Source organism: Gymnodraco acuticeps, unplaced genomic scaffold (assembly GCF_902827175.1).
Source record: "Gymnodraco acuticeps unplaced genomic scaffold, fGymAcu1.1, whole genome shotgun sequence".
NCBI classification, from domain to species: Eukaryota; Metazoa; Chordata; class Actinopteri; order Perciformes; family Bathydraconidae; genus Gymnodraco; species Gymnodraco acuticeps.
In genome coordinates this window covers 453,922-470,604 of record NW_022991219.1, presented here as the reverse complement: position 1 = coordinate 470,604, position 16,683 = coordinate 453,922, and the positions used below count along the sequence as shown (strand labels likewise).

General features: G+C 42.3%; 1 protein-coding gene across 2 annotated transcripts in view; it reads left to right on the top strand.

Moving 5' to 3' along the window:
- Positions 1-16,683, top strand: part of smc3 (structural maintenance of chromosomes 3) — a 49,345-nt gene that overhangs the window by 13,757 nt on the left and 18,905 nt on the right. Inside the window, exons 13-21 of one of the 2 annotated variants that reach the window (XM_034239222.1) lie at positions 1,250-1,463; positions 3,428-3,531; positions 8,035-8,134; positions 9,155-9,315; positions 9,535-9,676; positions 10,936-11,086; positions 11,539-11,691; positions 15,710-15,861; positions 15,971-16,129. In XM_034239222.1, the coding sequence (XP_034095113.1) occupies positions 1,250-1,463; positions 3,428-3,531; positions 8,035-8,134; positions 9,155-9,315; positions 9,535-9,676; positions 10,936-11,086; positions 11,539-11,691; positions 15,710-15,861; positions 15,971-16,129 (1,336 nt within the window). Of the gene's footprint in view, positions 1-1,249; positions 1,464-3,427; positions 3,532-8,034; positions 8,135-9,154; positions 9,316-9,534; positions 9,677-10,935; positions 11,126-11,538; positions 11,692-15,709; positions 15,862-15,970; positions 16,130-16,683 lie in introns of both variants that reach the window. The other variant, XM_034239221.1, reaches the window with a different exon arrangement.

Sequence of the window (16,683 nt, the reverse complement as noted above, 5' to 3'; positions counted from 1 at the left end):
AACTGTTCTTGGCTTTGTTTTGTTCATAGTAGTAATGCTCATGTCATTTGCTCACTACTAGTCTTTTTTTTACCAGCAGGTGTGCAAAAACGACAGGTACATTTAATATATATATATTAGGGCTGTCAATTTAACGCGTTAATAACGCGTTAACGCAAAAAAATTAACGGCACTAATTATTTGAACGCGATTAACGCATGTGTATTTTTTTTCCTCGGCCGCCCCGTAGTTTCAGAGCGCATCGAGTTTAAAATACCATCTACAAGCTGATGCCGACAGCCCCGCTCCTGCCGCCCGCTTGTGGCAGACCACACATCCACGCTCACCGGCAGGCACCGACTGGCTATTGGGAGGACCGGGAGGGTGTGTGTATGTGTGGCCCGAGCGAGTGAGAGAGAGACCTTACGTGCATTGTTGTTGTTAGCATCTGGTGCTAGCTAGCTGCGCTAACGGATACAAGGAGCTGTTTAAATGAGAACATTTCGCCACAACTGCGCCGAGCACTTGACTTTATGCAGGAAGCCAGACAGTGGGACATTGTACGAAAAGTCAGCACACTCAGCACGGATAGTGCGCAACATGATTGCAGCGTCCAGGCAGCTCCCGTTCGAGCATATGCCTTGAGTTGCACATAGCTCCAACGATCCATCACTCACACACACACACACGCACGCACACACACACACACACACACACACACACGCACACACATGCGCACACGCACACACACACACCATTTGTATTGTATTATTGAATGAGAGGTTCCAGGTTGAATTGAGGCGAATATTTGTAATGTTCAGAGGTTGTTGTGTTTAATATTCATGAGAATATTTGTCATTGTTCAAATGATAATAAACATTGGCATAAAGCATATTTGTCCACTCATATGTTGATAAGAGTATTAAAAACTTGAAAAATATTCCTCTAAGGTACATTTAGAACAGATCAAAAATGTGCGATTAATTTGCGATTAACTATGGACAATCATGCGATTTAAATATTTTAGTCGACTGACAGCCCTAATATATATATTATATTAGTATCGGTCTTGAGAAGCAGGAAGTTATCGGTATCGGTTTCAAAAAACCAATATCGTGCATCCCTACTGTGAATTAATCTATAACTGTTGGAAAAGGTTGTTGACTTTGAACATCTGCATGCACAGTTTGTCAGGAAATGAATAGATGGCTCCATTGTGAACTTGTGATTTAGTTAAAACATTTTTTACTATCTTTGTGTTGCCCTGCAGACTGGCCCAGGCGACCCAGGAGAGGACAGACCTGTACGCCAAGCAGGGCCGAGGCAGCCAGTTCACCTCCAAGGAGGAGAGGGACAAGTGGATCAAGAAGGAGCTGAAGTCTCTGGACCAGGCCATCAACGACAAAAAGAGGCAGATCGCAGCCATCAACAAAGACCTGGAGGACACGGAGACCAACAAGGAGAAGAACCTCGAGCAGTACACTGTATGTTTTTTTTTTCGAAAGACAATTACAAAAAGATACCCTATGATATGGTGGGGGCATTTTGTGTTCATCCCTCTGTACAATTCTTATAAATGGGATATCTTAAGAATGCTCAGAGAATTTCTTTTAAATTGAAGCTAAACTGATACAAATGTTGTGGTCACGGATCAATGTCACTGTGACCCTACAAAACACATTCAACCATAAATCCAGTATTCTTTTGCCAATTAATACAATTTCCCACAACTGTAACACTATCAAATGAAGAAGTGAGCAACATTTTGATCAACATATATGTAAACTGCAACTGGTTGGCATTAGGGCTGCACGGTATTGAAAAAAACTGACATCGCGGTTTTTTCCCCCCCTGCGGTATATATTGCGGTTTTTTTAACCTGTTAAACCCCAAAGTCCCGGCGGGTACTTTACTTTTTTTTTTCAGGACAGTGTCTCAGGGGATCGTAATATTTAAGAACCTATTAATGTGTTATACCAGATTAACGGAAATAATCGCAGCTAACTGACGATACAAACCATTTTATACCAAAACAAAACACAAGTCTCATAAGAAGCATCTAAATGACCCCTGAGCGAAAAATGCTAACGTACTTTGGCACAGAACTCAAGATAAAAGTACCCTTATTATTACTTATCGTTAGCTGCACTTACAAGATATCCGATTAAAGCTGAGGTTCCACAGATTATTTAGGTATATAGTATCATCACTGAGTGATCTGAACTCGGACAGGGGAAGCAAACACAGACATCACAACACGTACCTTTACGTAGCTTCGAGGGGAGATGTCTCACTGTAGCTGTCAATCTGATCAAAAGACGTGTTCAATGGCATTAAAACGAGAAAGAAAAAACGCGGCTGAATCGGTTAATCCATAGGTTTTTAACGTCTGTATAAAAAAAATGATTTAATTTATAATCCATAATTCAATTTTTATGTAAATATCGCAGAGCAAAAGTTAGCTGCTAATGGTAGCCACCATAGTGGCTGCTGCTTCCGGTCTTGGCAATGCGGAAGTCTCTCACACACACACATTACCAAATAAGGATTGTGTGATTTCCCCTCCATTCCATTGGCTCTGACGGTCAGAAAGAGATGTCGCATGTCAAAATCCAGCAAGGTGGGCCAGAGATATGGAAAATCCACCCAAATGGCCCCAAAAGAGGGTTTTTTTTGTGCTAAATCTGTCTAAAAAGGTCAAATATCAGGGGAAGTTCTACACACACCAACACATGAACAAATAAGGAGTGAGAGTGACGACTCGTAGCCAAAACCGGAAGCTGCATACCACCAAGGTGGCTACCATTAGCAGCTAACTTTTGTGATCTGATTTTTACATAAAAATGGGATTATGGATTATAAACAATTGCTTCAAAGCCACAGATACATTATCAACCTATGGATTAACCGATTCAGCCGCGTTTTTTCTTTCTCGTTTAATGCCATTGAACACGTCTTTTGATCAGATTGACAGCTACGGTGAGACGATCTCCCGTAAAAGCTCCGTAAAAGGTACGTGTTGTGATGTCTGTGTTTGCTTCCCCTGTTGCGAGATCGGATCGCTTGGATACTATACTTAATCTGTGGAGTCTCAGCTTTAATCGGATATATTGTATGTGCAGTTTCGATAAGTAATAAGGGTATCTTTATTTTGAATTCTGTGCTAAAGTGCGTTAGCATTTTTTTAAAAATAATGAATAAAACCGCACGTCCCTGCGGTGTGAATACCGCGCATGCGCATACCGCGGTTATCGCCATGACACGGTATATGGTTCAGCCCTAGTTGCCATACAACTGTGAGGTGGTAACGGTTTTTCATTTGAAGTGAATTCACATTGTCTCCTGTAGAACTGTAAATGTTTTTTTTATTTTTAAGGAACATTTTAATGCTACTTATTAATCCTTTTTTCCCCTAAACTCTGAACAACTTTCATCTTTGTCTATTTAGAAACTCGATCAAGATCTTAATGAGGTGAAGACCCGCGTTGAGGAACTGGACAAAAAATATTACGAGGTGAAGAACAGGAAGGATGAGCTGCAGAGCGAAAGAAAGTAAGAACTTCACCCCCATCATTCTGTTCGACCTCACATCTTGAGATGCATTTAAAGCCTTGTCTTGTGTAGGGGTGCAACAACTAATTGACTTAATCGATTAAAATCGATGACCAAATTAGTTGCCAACTAATTCAGTCGTCGATTCGTTGGTGACGTCATCACGTGTGTTTTACGCGCCGTTAAGCTCCAACGTTATCGGTCTTTTTATCGGTACTGGAGACATTTTAAAAATATATGTCATATGTATTATTGCTACAAAAAGTCTTAGTGTCGCCAACTCGTTTCTAATATGCAAAAAGACAAACAAATGCGTCTAAGGTGTATTTTCGATCTTTCTAATCCAGACGAGATCTCTCTCCCCCGCCTGTTAGCGAGGGGGCGGGGCAGTTTACAGACACTCGCTGCTCCATGCAGCAACACACGGCGGGGATGGCGGAGAGAAGCGCTCCAAGGTGTGGTTAAATGTTACCCGTCTTGAGGTGGACAATGCTCGTTGCCAAGAGTGTTTAGCATGTGAGGGCAGTAACACGAGCAATTTGTCTAAACATTTAGCAAAAGTGCACCACATTCAGACTGAGGAATGCACCGGGTTCGACTGTCTTTCTAGTAGCTCTGTAGCTCCCCCATCCACGAGTAACTTTTCCACGTCAGCAACACACGCAGTTAACTCAATGATACAAACATGGGTTAATGATTAGAGGTAACTGAGTTATTTATTGTGTTAAAGTTTCAGCTATTCTGTTTACAGTTCTGTCATCAGATTATTTAATACGATTTGTTAAAACGTTGTCTTGTGCTCATGTTTTTTAAATATTTTTGGGTGCAGTGACACAGGACATAGCATCACTTGGTGTACATTTGTCTTTAAATGAGTCATGGCTGCGTCTGAAGCTGAGAGTTTGAATTATTCACCCTTCCTTTAAGCCAATATGTGGGTTCTGCTTGGCAACCTTTAGTTACATAGCAGAGTAGTGTCTGCTGTAAATGTCATCAAGCCTTCTCTGTGCAGTTAAACAATTAGGATTATTTATATAAAGGCCCTGACACACCAAGCAGACACCAGAGAACTCGCCGAAGCCGGCGCCGACTGTTGCGTCGCCGTGTTCTCCTGCGTCTTGGCCATGTGTCGCACAGGAACACACCGCAAAGACTTCAGTGCATGAGTGGCAATAACTCTCCTTACCAGCAGGCGGCGGTAGTGTGTATTCGTCATTCAAAAGAGGCAACAACCGGAAGACAGAGAAGAAGAACAGACTGCATGATATAAACAAACAACAAATAGCGTGTGCGTTCCATTTCCCTCTCGTCCATCGAAAACATGTTTCGGGCGGCACTGGAGCTATCAGCCATAAGAGGGGTTAGCGATAAGAAACAATAACAATGTGCCTACATAACTGTCAGTTGCAGCCCTAGCATTAGTATTGGTTATAGTAACAGCTACAACATTAAAATACTTCTAGGCAGATTGAGGAGGATAATGGGAGAATGAACAGAGAGGCAGAAACATCCATCTGAATAATAATAATAATAACTTTATTTGTATCGCACCTTTCATACAGGGGATCGCAGTTCAAAGTGCTTTACATCAGTAAGAAATAAGATATCAAATCAGTGTAAAATAAGCAGCAAGAGCAAAGCATAAAGTGGGATAAAATAATGCAGATATATATATATATATATATATATATATATATATATATATATATATATATATATATATATATATATATATATATAGTAATCCCAACAGGCCACCTTGTTTATGGTTTGATTCAGTTTTACATTATATTTATTTGATAACTTCAGTTAACTTTGAAGATTCCGAACACTACAAAATATAATCAAGACATATTTTATCATGTATTATAGTAGAAAGTAGAAATAGTTTTTAGTAGAAATATCCCTTACAATAAAGGCAGTATAGTATGCCCGTGTGTCATCTCCAATAAATGGCTTCAACCATCCTTTAAACTCAGGGTTTGATTCCCACTCCTTTCTGTACTTTTGTGAATACAGTTTAGACTGTGACATGATGACCTACGTGGATGTTTAGCTTGTCACAGAGAGGCACACACACAGTGGACGAGGTGATTAAGTGACTGAAGCTGTCTCGACGCGGGAGAGTGGCTGTCTCCTCTCTGCTCTGACTGCAGCTGAGCTGCTGCGGTAGGCAACTGTGAGTCTGCGCGCCTGTCAGTACTATGGGAGGGCTGAGGGGCTCACGGCAGTTCGTTAACTGCAGAACAATACGTGACTCTCCAAACACCAGAAAAGTCCCTAATAACACCATTACAAGTCGTTAGATTAGTCGCTTTTGACAAAATAAGTAGCCGGAGGGTTTGGAAAGCCGCCGAATTTAACGACACAGTCGCCAAGTTGGCAACACTGGTCTGTGTGTGACTTCTTAAATCGTTTGTTTACGTCCCTCACTTCCGTTTCGCTTCTGATTCGCTAGCTGAACAGCCAATCAGAGTGATTGCTTGGTCCGACTGCCTGACCCGATGCATGGCCGATTCAACATGTTGAATCGGCCATGCATCGGGTCAGGCAGTCCAAATAAGGCGTGTCACGGCAGACGGTGCGGGACACACCAACCTGACTACGGCGCCGCGAATGCCCGACAGCCTCTGACGGCCTCTGACTCCCAAAATCGGGTTGGTGTGTCAGGGCCTTAACAGAGAGGATGATACCTCAGGCTGCGAGACGCCTTTCTGCTTTTAAAAAGTCCTCCAGGGTGGATGATGATGTGTTTCATAGTGAGAATCTGCCCCAGACAGCTGCTTCCTGAAACACGACAAACTGAGTGTCTCCATTCAAGTCTCCAACTATTCGTTTAGAGCAGGGGTTTTCAACGTGTGGGAAGGTGAGCCTCCCCTCAGAGAACATAAGAACAGCCGCACCCCCACCTCCCAATTATTATTGCTATTATTATTATTATTATTATTATTATTGTTGTTGTTGCTATAATGCAGGGTATTCAATTGCATTTCAAAGAGGTCCAGTAAGAGAACATGTCATTAAATGCTCTGTTTTCGCTTTCTACCTTTCTCTTTTTTGAGCATGCCATTTGAAATGACTCCGACTGTTTCTCTCTTCTTGTCTCGTCTCTATCGTGCTGACTCACTGACTGCACCGATTTGATTGGCTGAGTAGCGTCACCTCCTTAAAACATTAAACAATAACTTTTTTAAACCTTTTAATCTTTGTTTATTTATTTTTTTGCATTTTTTTTTTTTTTTACATTTTCAACATCGTGGATAAATCCTTATATGCTCCCGGCAACACACTGAACGTCAACTTTGCCTCCTTATTACACTCACCACCTACTGCGTCTTTGATGCGGGGATGCAATGTAGACGGGAATAAACGCAGATCATCCTCTGGCTGCAGCCTTGACCGGTACTTGCCTTTGATCAAAGTCAATGCGGAAAACCCGCACTCACACAGGTAGGTGGAGGCAGGGGCGGACTGGGACTAAAAATCTGCCCTGGAATCTCACCGAGCCCAGCCCACACAAATTGGTAGAGCGCTCTAGTAAACTGTCTGCTGAACAGACCTCTGTCGCCTGTCAGCGAAACTTAAATGATGCCGTTTTTAAAAACCTAAAAAATAAAGGGCGGTGCCGGCCGTCAACGGCCCACTGATGACCGGCCGTTCTGTGATTCTCCAGAACACACAGATGGCCAGTCCGCCCCTGGGTGGAGGTGAAGGGAATGAGCACTTTTACAGCCTTTTTGGCGAGGTGGGGGAACTCGGTCTCCACAGACAGCCAAAGGTGTGCAAGTGACACTTTACTTGTCTTTTTCTTGTTATTTTTTTCTCACGCTGCGCCTCCCCTGAAGCTCTCTGGCGCCCCCCCAGGGAGGCGCGCCTCACACTTTGAAAACCGCTGGTTTAGACGACACACTCAAGGAAAAATTTGTTTTTTAATTTAAGTTTTAAAAACATATATTTGGACCTTTTAAAAAAAAAATAATAATAATTAAATCCAATAAACAAATAACAGGTGCTCAGTAGCAAAGGAAACAGATTACATGAATATGTTTGTGTTTGTCTCATTTTGAATTCACTCTCCAGTTCGCTGTGATCCATTGTGTAGGTGTGCCGGTGAAAAGGCAGCATAATGACCGCTTTGATATCACAACATGCAGAACCCACAGCTGCAAGCCTCATCTCAAAATATCAACAAATGACAAAAGCATTACCGTAATAAAAACAAGAGAAATTGTTTTGGCATTTGTATTGCTTTTAATTATTTTAAATGTGATTATTTAGCTATAATAAGGCACCTAATATTTCACCTTATGCTTCATACATGCATGTAACAAATCTACATTATTATTATTTACATAAAAAGATGTCCTTATTTTTTTACCTACAGTGTCATATTTATAAGTGTTTTGATCACAGACTGCCTTTCTCTTCTGTTGGTACCATGGCTGCATTGAGTTTGGGGTCTTGTGACATAAGTGTAACCGTGTGTGACGTCTGTCTGTCCAGCTACCTGTGGCGGGAGGAGAACGCAGAGCAGCAGGCCCTGGCTGCCAAACGAGAAGAGCTGGAGAAGAAGCAGCAGCTCCTCCGAGCGGCCACCGGCAAGGTACCGTGTCTCTGCACGAGGCTGCATGATTATTGACTTGCTTAAGCAGCTACAGGGTTCCTGATGCTTCCTTCCTTCCAAAAGGGAAATGTGTCTCTGTGTTGTGTGAGGCCGAGAACAGCGAAGTGGACAATACTTATCAGATGATTCAAATTTAAGATGCATGGTAAATAAATAATAGGACACACACTTACCTGCCTTTTTCAGGAAGGCAATACTTGTCAGATGTAGACCTGTCACGCCACACATATTATTAAACCATCATACATTTGCTTACCAGCCAGAATACTGCAAGAGAGGAAATGTGGAAATAAAACAAAATCAAACCCCAAGAGAAAGTGCCTCTCTCCGTTTGAGCCCACCTGAACACAGCAGAGGACTCACTTTGTGACTCAGCCAGTTGTCAGGACAGGTTTATCAAGTGGAATCATTCATCTGCCCCGCCAATGGCACCTTATCATAGCTATCTAAATCCACACATGACTCACTCCCTGCTGCCGCATCCAGTAACCGCCGGTCGTTTATTCTGGGCAGATGCATCAATCAAATATCACTTCTAACTAATGTCTGCAGAGATGAAAGGTTTGTAGCTTCATGGACAAATGTCTTGCGTTTTATTTTGCTTTCATCGGCTGACTCATCCTCTCGGAACAGAACGGACTCTATCCATTCTTGTTTTTTACCTGTTATGTTTATACTGTACAGTTAATAATGAAGCACAATATTAGGGAAATACAGAGATCTCTTTCTGTTTTTGAGCTACGGTATATTTGATTTTTTCCCAGAATGCAGCTTAGGTTTTATATGTTCTTCACAGCACAATGTGAAATCTGTTATAAATGTTTTTCTCTAGAGAAGAGATCATGGCTGCAGTTGTCATGAGAACATTTAAAATAGGATTTAGAATAGGTTTTTATTTTGTGTTCATTTTAACATCGATATCAATTCAATATTTTTTATATATTATTGTTAAGGTTATTTAGAGTTCATTATCTCTCTCCTTCCCCTCTGCTCCTCCAGTCTATTCTGAACGGCAGTGACAGCATCAACAAAGTCCTTGAGCATTTCCGTCGCAAGGGTATCAACCAGCATGTCATCAGTGGTTACCATGGCATCGTCATGAATAACTTTGAGTGTGAGCCCGCCTTTTATACCTGTGTCGAGGTGACTGCTGGAACCAGGTGAGTCAGATTAACTACATTTTAATGGCTTGCTCATTATGTTATTTCCAATCATAAATATCCCCATCAAACAAAGTGTACTCATAATAAGCTCTGTTTTTGTATATTTTGTACATTGAATGCTTCAGCAGAGATTTGTAGATTTTTTTTTACAATGATGCAGCCTTGATTTTTAGTTTTAATCTTAGATGGCCTTCTACGCGCTCTCTTGTTTTCCAGACTGTTCTATCACATTGTGGAGACTGACGAGGTCAGCACCAAAATACTGATGGAGTTCAACAAAATGAACCTGCCTGGAGAAGTCACATTCCTGCCCCTGACCAAGCTGGATGTCAGGGACACCGCCTACCCAGAGACAAACGTAAGAACATATCAAAGTTACATCTGCTACTGTAGGCAGGCAATTTGGACCGTGACAGAAAATATTCATAATTAAACAATCAAGGTTAAAGATACAGCAGTCATTAGGGGTGTAACGGTACACGTACCCGTACCGAAATTATTCGGTACGGGCCCTTCGGTTCGGTACACGTGTGTACCGAATGTTAAACGTAAACAATTGAGAACGTGAACAACTTTTTGGAAGTAATCTCAGGTGCTGCGTCGCAGCATTCAGAGTAACTTGCTCACATTGAGTTCAACGCGTCATAGAGTGAGCAAGTCATTTCATTGGACGAGAGGCATACTATGAGAGCTGGTCACAGGGATGCGTTCAAATGTAGTCAGTAATTTGAGGAACTGTCGAAATGGAGAACGCAGATAAAGTTGAGCTCGAAAATCCTCCAGCATCATTGAAGTCTCCGGTTTGGGAACATTTTGGTTTTGCAGTTACGTACAAGGATGACGGACAAAGACAGGTGGACCGAACCAAAGCTGTTTGTCGGCATTGTTCAACTAACATTGGTTACGCGGCTGGCAATACATCAAACTTGCACACTCTTGAAAAGGCATCACCCGAACGTGAATATCACCGGTACCAAAAGAAAAAAGACTGAAGTGCAAACCCAACTCCCACTAGCATTCAAGCCTCCAACACTCGCAACAAGTTCAGACCGAGCCAAAGCTATTACAAACGCCAAATATCCTTATGTTGCCATGTTAGCAAAGCGCTACCTGGCTGTATCTACTACCTCTGTCCCTAGCGAGAGGGTGTTCTCCACAGCAGGAGACATTGTTAGTGCCAGCAGATCTGCCCTTTTGGAAAGCAATGTGGACAAGTTAATTTTTCTTTAAAAAAAACATGAAAATACAATGACAAGCAAGTCCTAATGTCAAACTGGCTGCTTAGGTATAGTACAGTTCAAATACAGATTATTTCAGTTCATCGAAAAGCTGCACCTCAATGTTTATTTTACTATATTTTGTATTTATTTGAGTGAATATTCACAGTTTAATAAAACATTTTTTTAAAAAGTTTGTTTTGTGATAATTTTTTCTGTTGTACCGAAAACGTACCGAACCGTGACCTAAAAACCGAGGTACGTACCGAACCGAAATGTTTGTGAACCGTTACACCCCTAGCAGTCATGTATGTTAAATATATGCCAACTGAAGGTGAAACAAGACGTGGCGTGTGGTATCTGCCACTTTGTTCATACCAACGTGTTTCTGCCCCATAAGGATGCTATTCCCATGATCAGCAAGCTGCGCTACAGCAACACCTTCGACAAGGCCTTCAAGCACGTGTTCGGGAAGACTCTGATCTGTCGCAGCATGGAAGTCTCCACCCAGCTGGCCAGAGCCTTCACCATGGACTGTATCACTCTGGAGGGTAACCTGACATGCAATACACAGTACTTCAAACATATAAGTAAGACTGCAGCTCTAAAAGAGATGGTCTCTATCTGCAATAAACTGTTAAAAGATATAGGTAGGCATTAGCACGAAAGAGTTATCACCTTGGGATTTTGTAACTTTGGGTATCAGTAATATGTCAAAAACGTAGCTAATACTTCTGTTTGTACTCTGTAATGGGCCAATCCTATTCTGTAAAACCTCCTCTCCAAAAGCCACATGTGCAAATACAGCCTGTAGGACAAGTATGAGCTATCGACCCTGTCTGAATCAAACTCCATGTTCAATTGAAACTGTATCAATATATTCTTACACACAGATTAAAAAATTCCCATAATCAAGACATTTGACTTGCCTTTGACAATACCTTGTATTTTCAGTGCTCTAGTCCATCTCTTATATGTTGTACATTGTGTTGCGACCTTCCAGGTGACCAGGTGAGTCACCGTGGAGCTCTGACCGGAGGCTACTACGACACCAGGAAGTCTCGCCTGGAGCTGCAGAAAGACATGAGGAAGGCCGAGGAGGAGCTGGGGGAGCTGGAGGCCAAGCTCAACGAGAACCTGCGCCGGAACATCGAACATATCCTTTCAATTATAGCTCGTCCACATTATGTTACATCATTAATGCCAGCAGCAAGATCGGAGCGTTATGTTTTGAAGTTTATTTTAAGGACAGCATGCAGTAAAAGGCCAGCTTTAGCTTGATGGTGTCTGGAACACACAGAAATAAAAGGTGTGATAAACCGTAGGCACGTGTGATATTGGCATCCTGCACTCGGCCTTGGAGAAATGGAAGAGGAAGTATCATAGTCGTGAACAGTCAATATATACCAAGTGTGTTAAAAATATATATATATATTAGGGCCGGGACTTTAACGCGTTAATTAAGATTAATTAATTACACAAAAATTAACGCGTTAAAAAAATTAACGCATTTTAATCGCACTTATTTTTGCACCGCGGAACGTTTCTCACTGGATGAGTTTCAGGCGTACCGATTATACTGGAGCACCAACTAACGTTCATGACTTCAGACAACAACAAACCACAGTGAACAACAGTGGGAAATGTTGTTTTAAAAAACGGACGGATGGAAGCGTCGATAAGAGCACGGTTGTGTGCAAATTATGCAAAAAGGAATTCGCATATCACCGCAGCACATCAAGACTCAAGTATCACCTCAATGCAAAACATATAGCAGCTAGCGTGGACGTTAGCCTCTTTTATCGCGTTCACACCAAAAAGAGCCGGTACTAAAATTAGTTCATGAGAACCTTTTTACCCCCACGAAAGTCCCTGCTAGAGAGCAGAGAGCTGCTAGAGAGCAGGGACTTTCGTACGGCTCTCTTGTGAGAAAAGAGCTATATGTCTGATTGGCTGGGCGGATTGCAAACCACGCCCCGTAAAACTCCCAAAAAGTTTTGTGAAGCCGCCATTTTATTATCCTCGCATTAGCATTATTAGCATTAGCCCAGCGCAGAAACGCAGAGAGACTAACTTATGGCAACACAAAATAAAACATGGGAGCGGTGGAGATGAGGAGGTGTCGGCGTTCTGGCGATTTACTCGGAAGGCTGCTGGGACTCCCAGCAGCTTCTACTGAAGCCAGTCCCCAACTCCGGGGACTTCCGGCCGGGGACTTTGGGCGGCAGTATACGACGTGAAGTGGTTTGCTGCCTGCCAGTAAACCCAATGCAGAAGAAGAAGAAGAAGTGACGTCAGCGGCTTCATTTGCCTAATCCACCCCCAGGTTCAAAGAGTTCTCATGAACCTTTGTGGGAAAAGTACTGCGGTGTGACTGCGCCTAATGGTATACTAAAATCCATGTGAAAAAAATTGCTTCTCACTGTTCTCAGGTCAAATATTTATATGTGATTACAAATGCGATTAATTTCGATTAATTAATTACAAAGCCTCTAATTAATTAGATTAATTTTTTTAATCGAGTCCCGGCCCTAATATATATATTATTGCTGTCAAAATTATCGCGTTAACGGCGGTAATTGTTAAAATATTTAACGCATTTAACGCATGTGCAGAATGGCCCGCCCCATACATCCCACCAGTGGCAGCGCCAGGGTATGGCTGGGGTACGCTACACCCATACCAAGAAATGGCTTAGCCCCACCATGAAAAATAATGTTAAAGTAAGCAAAATAAAGTCCGCCAACTCGATTGATTTCAGTAGCCACTTGTCTGGAAATACCAAAGACCAGAAACGGTTTTGAAAACTTCTGTCACGTAGTGATCGTCTTCTCAATAGAAGATCTTTGATGTCTTCTGGCCAATCAGAATCAAGATAACAGCGTGGTGTTGTTGCAGGAAGTCCCGACGGAGAATACTTTTGCTGTAGTACAGGGGTGCACATAACTGGTACGCAGGTTATGTGCGTAATCTGAAATGCGTACTGTCTGTCACTTGTGTCACAAAGCGCATTTGCGTACGTACGTACTTGTGAAGCTTTTCCAGAAGGCGGTTAGATCAGACAGGGCTGCTGTTAACTTCGGTCTGTACAACGGAATTGTGCCAAAACTACGCCAACCGGCTGCGGAGGGAGACCAGGGAATTATGGATTATAAACAATTGCTTCAAAGCCACAGATACATTATCAACCTATGGATCAACCGATTCAGCCGCGTTTTTTCTCGTTTTAATGCCATTGAACACGTCTTTTGATCAGATTGACAGCTACGGTGAGACGATCTCCCGTAAAAGCTCCGTAAAAGGTACGTGTTGTGATGTCTGTGTTTGCTTCCCCTGTTGCGAGATTGGATCGCTTAGATACTATACTTAAATAATCTGTGGAGTCTCAGCTTTAATCGGATATATTGTATGTGCAGTTTCGATAAGTAATAAGGGTATCTTTATTTTGAATTCTGTGCTAAAGTGCGTTAGCATTTAAAAAAAGAATAAAACCACACGTCCCTGCGGTGTGAATACCGCGCATGCGCATACCGCAGTTATCGCCATGACACGGTATATCGTTCAGCCCTAATATGTACCTCTGCAGCTTATCGGAGCCTTTTAATAACTCTTTTGAAATAATGTACAACACCCCTTAGTGCATTCTTCACTGAATTAGTGCAAGCCTCTATTTTTAAATGTAGATTTAATCCATCTCTGTTGTGTAGCAACTTCTGTTAGCAGGAGCCTGGTGCAGCGAGAGCAGGGTTAGAGAGGTCAAGAGGGATTAGTGTAAGTCGGGACATATTGGCCAGAGCCATGACTCACTTCTGGAGGGCCGATAAAAAGCAAAAACAGGCGGATCAGAGGGGATTTAGGTCTGCATGTACCCTATGCTTATGGATATGGTCACTTCCGCCCCGGTATGATTATGTGTGTGTGAACACCTGTGTAGTTTCTCACCCGCAGACAGCACTGTGTACATGTTAATGTGCGCACCTGGTGATTACGTATGTGTGTGAGTAGGCAGTGGATGACTGAGACCATGGCATGGCGCAGTCCTTCACTCCTGCAGCGGTGAGTCAGAGAACAGATCAATTATTTAAAAGCTGCTTGTTGTTTACATCCCCACCTCTGCTCTGTCGATAGGCATGATAAGCATGAGAGTACGCTGATGCACCTCACTAATCCCCTTTTTCAAGGTTGTTCTTTCGTTGTTCCTTCAGACCCACATTGCTGAGTGCTCATAACTCTTATCAAATGGATTATTTGAAATAAACCTGTTTTATATGTTATTCATGACAGTTGAAGTGATCATCCCAGAGATTAATGCCTGTTTTAAATGTGTTTATAAATACGTAAATGAATTCAGGTGGATTAGTGACCTGATTTCAGCTGTTCCCATTGATGAACGTGATCGGATGACCTTAAAGCATCTATTACCTTTCATCTTCTCTGGGCAGCTCTTTCAGTAGCTCCTTGGCCTAAGCCTCAGTGTTTATTGAGTCCTGTTAAACCTAAAGGCCCATAATGTAGTCCCAGCGATCGATGAGCCTGTCTGGTCAATTAGAATAATGAAGTGACGTTCTTAGTCCTCTGCCTTGACATCAATGGTCACAGTCTTCCGTCTGAAGGTGAATCGTGTTATCGGAGCACTAAAAAGCCTACAAGCTAGCTGCCATATTCTCCAATGACTACAAAACATCTCTTTGTTGTAGTTTTTTGTTCTTTCTTTAGTTTATAATGCATTATTCCTGAAGGAAGGACAATATGCTGTTCGAACAGTGCAAGTCATTGAAAAGGCAGTTGAAAAGTGCCTAATCTTTGACACATATTTGGAATTATACATTTTGTTTTCTATCATGTGATTTTATTTTATAATGTTTCTCTTGTCTAAATACAACACAGTGTTTCTGAAAAGTTTTTTAAACGTTTCCATTCAGTTGTTTTAAGGAGTTTTTTATTTTCTTATAATGTCGGGAAGGTTGTAGAGTCTCTTGATACGGATTGTGATATGGGTTATACAACTATAATTGACTCAACTCACACTTCTAGGCTTTGATTTTAGCAGCTGTTGTCTGTAGACATTGGCTCACATAAAGTTGGAAAAACTATACGTAGAATAAAGACTGTACTGAGAGGAAAAGCTCATTTGGTTAAACATTGGCTTATTCTTCCTTAATCGCTGCCTTCACGTATCAACAATGAGATCGACCAGCTGATGAACCAGATGCAGCAGATCGAGACTCAGCAGAGGAAGTTTAAGGCGTCCAGAGACAGTATTCTGTCTGAGATGAAGATGCTGAAGGAGAAGAGGCAGCAGTCAGAGAAGACCTTCATGCCCAAGGTGATCATATAATGAAGTTGTTACAATATTTTAGTTTAAACCTGCATACGAGCCCAGAGTTAAAGGTGACCTCCTGACTGTCTGTGCTCTCCACTTTTTTCCTCTGTAGCAACGCAGCCTGCAGAGTTTGGAGGCCAGCCTCCACGCCATGGAGTCTACCAGGGAGTCACTGAAGGCCGAGCTCGGCACAGACCTGCTCTCTCAGCTCAGCCTGGACGACCAGAGGCGCGTCGATGACCTCAACGACGAGATCCGCCAGCTTCAGCAGGTCAGCGGCAGCACTATACAGAGGACTACATGGATTTCTGTCTCTGCTTTTGCCTTGTAATGTGGACATTTAAGAAAATGTTGTGAAGCAAACTCAAAAGAATAAAATATGCTTCTCAAGTATATAATGATTTGTATTAGTTATATTATTATATTTTATTATAAGATAGACTCAGCGATCATTTGGATCAGTGAGCTATAGAACAGCACTGTTATGCTGAAAAGGCTGATGCACACACATCTGTGCCTATATGTCGTTCGGAGAAAACGCAGGTTACCTACATGTAGGTGTTCCTCAGTCCTCTCCTACTCCGCCTCCTGCCTGTGTTCACATGAGCTGAGTGAGGTGAGAGGAGCAGACAGCATCTGTGTGTGGGAGGGTCCTGTGATCCAGCGTCGTCCCCCTCTCTCTCTCTCTTACTGCCAGCTGTTCTCAGCTCTCCCCTCAGCCAGTCTCACTTTAGTTGCGCAACAACTGCGCCCCCGCAGCATGGAGCCTTTCATGTTTGCTTTTACACTAATCGCTGTTGTCAAATGATATTGCTCGCAACATAA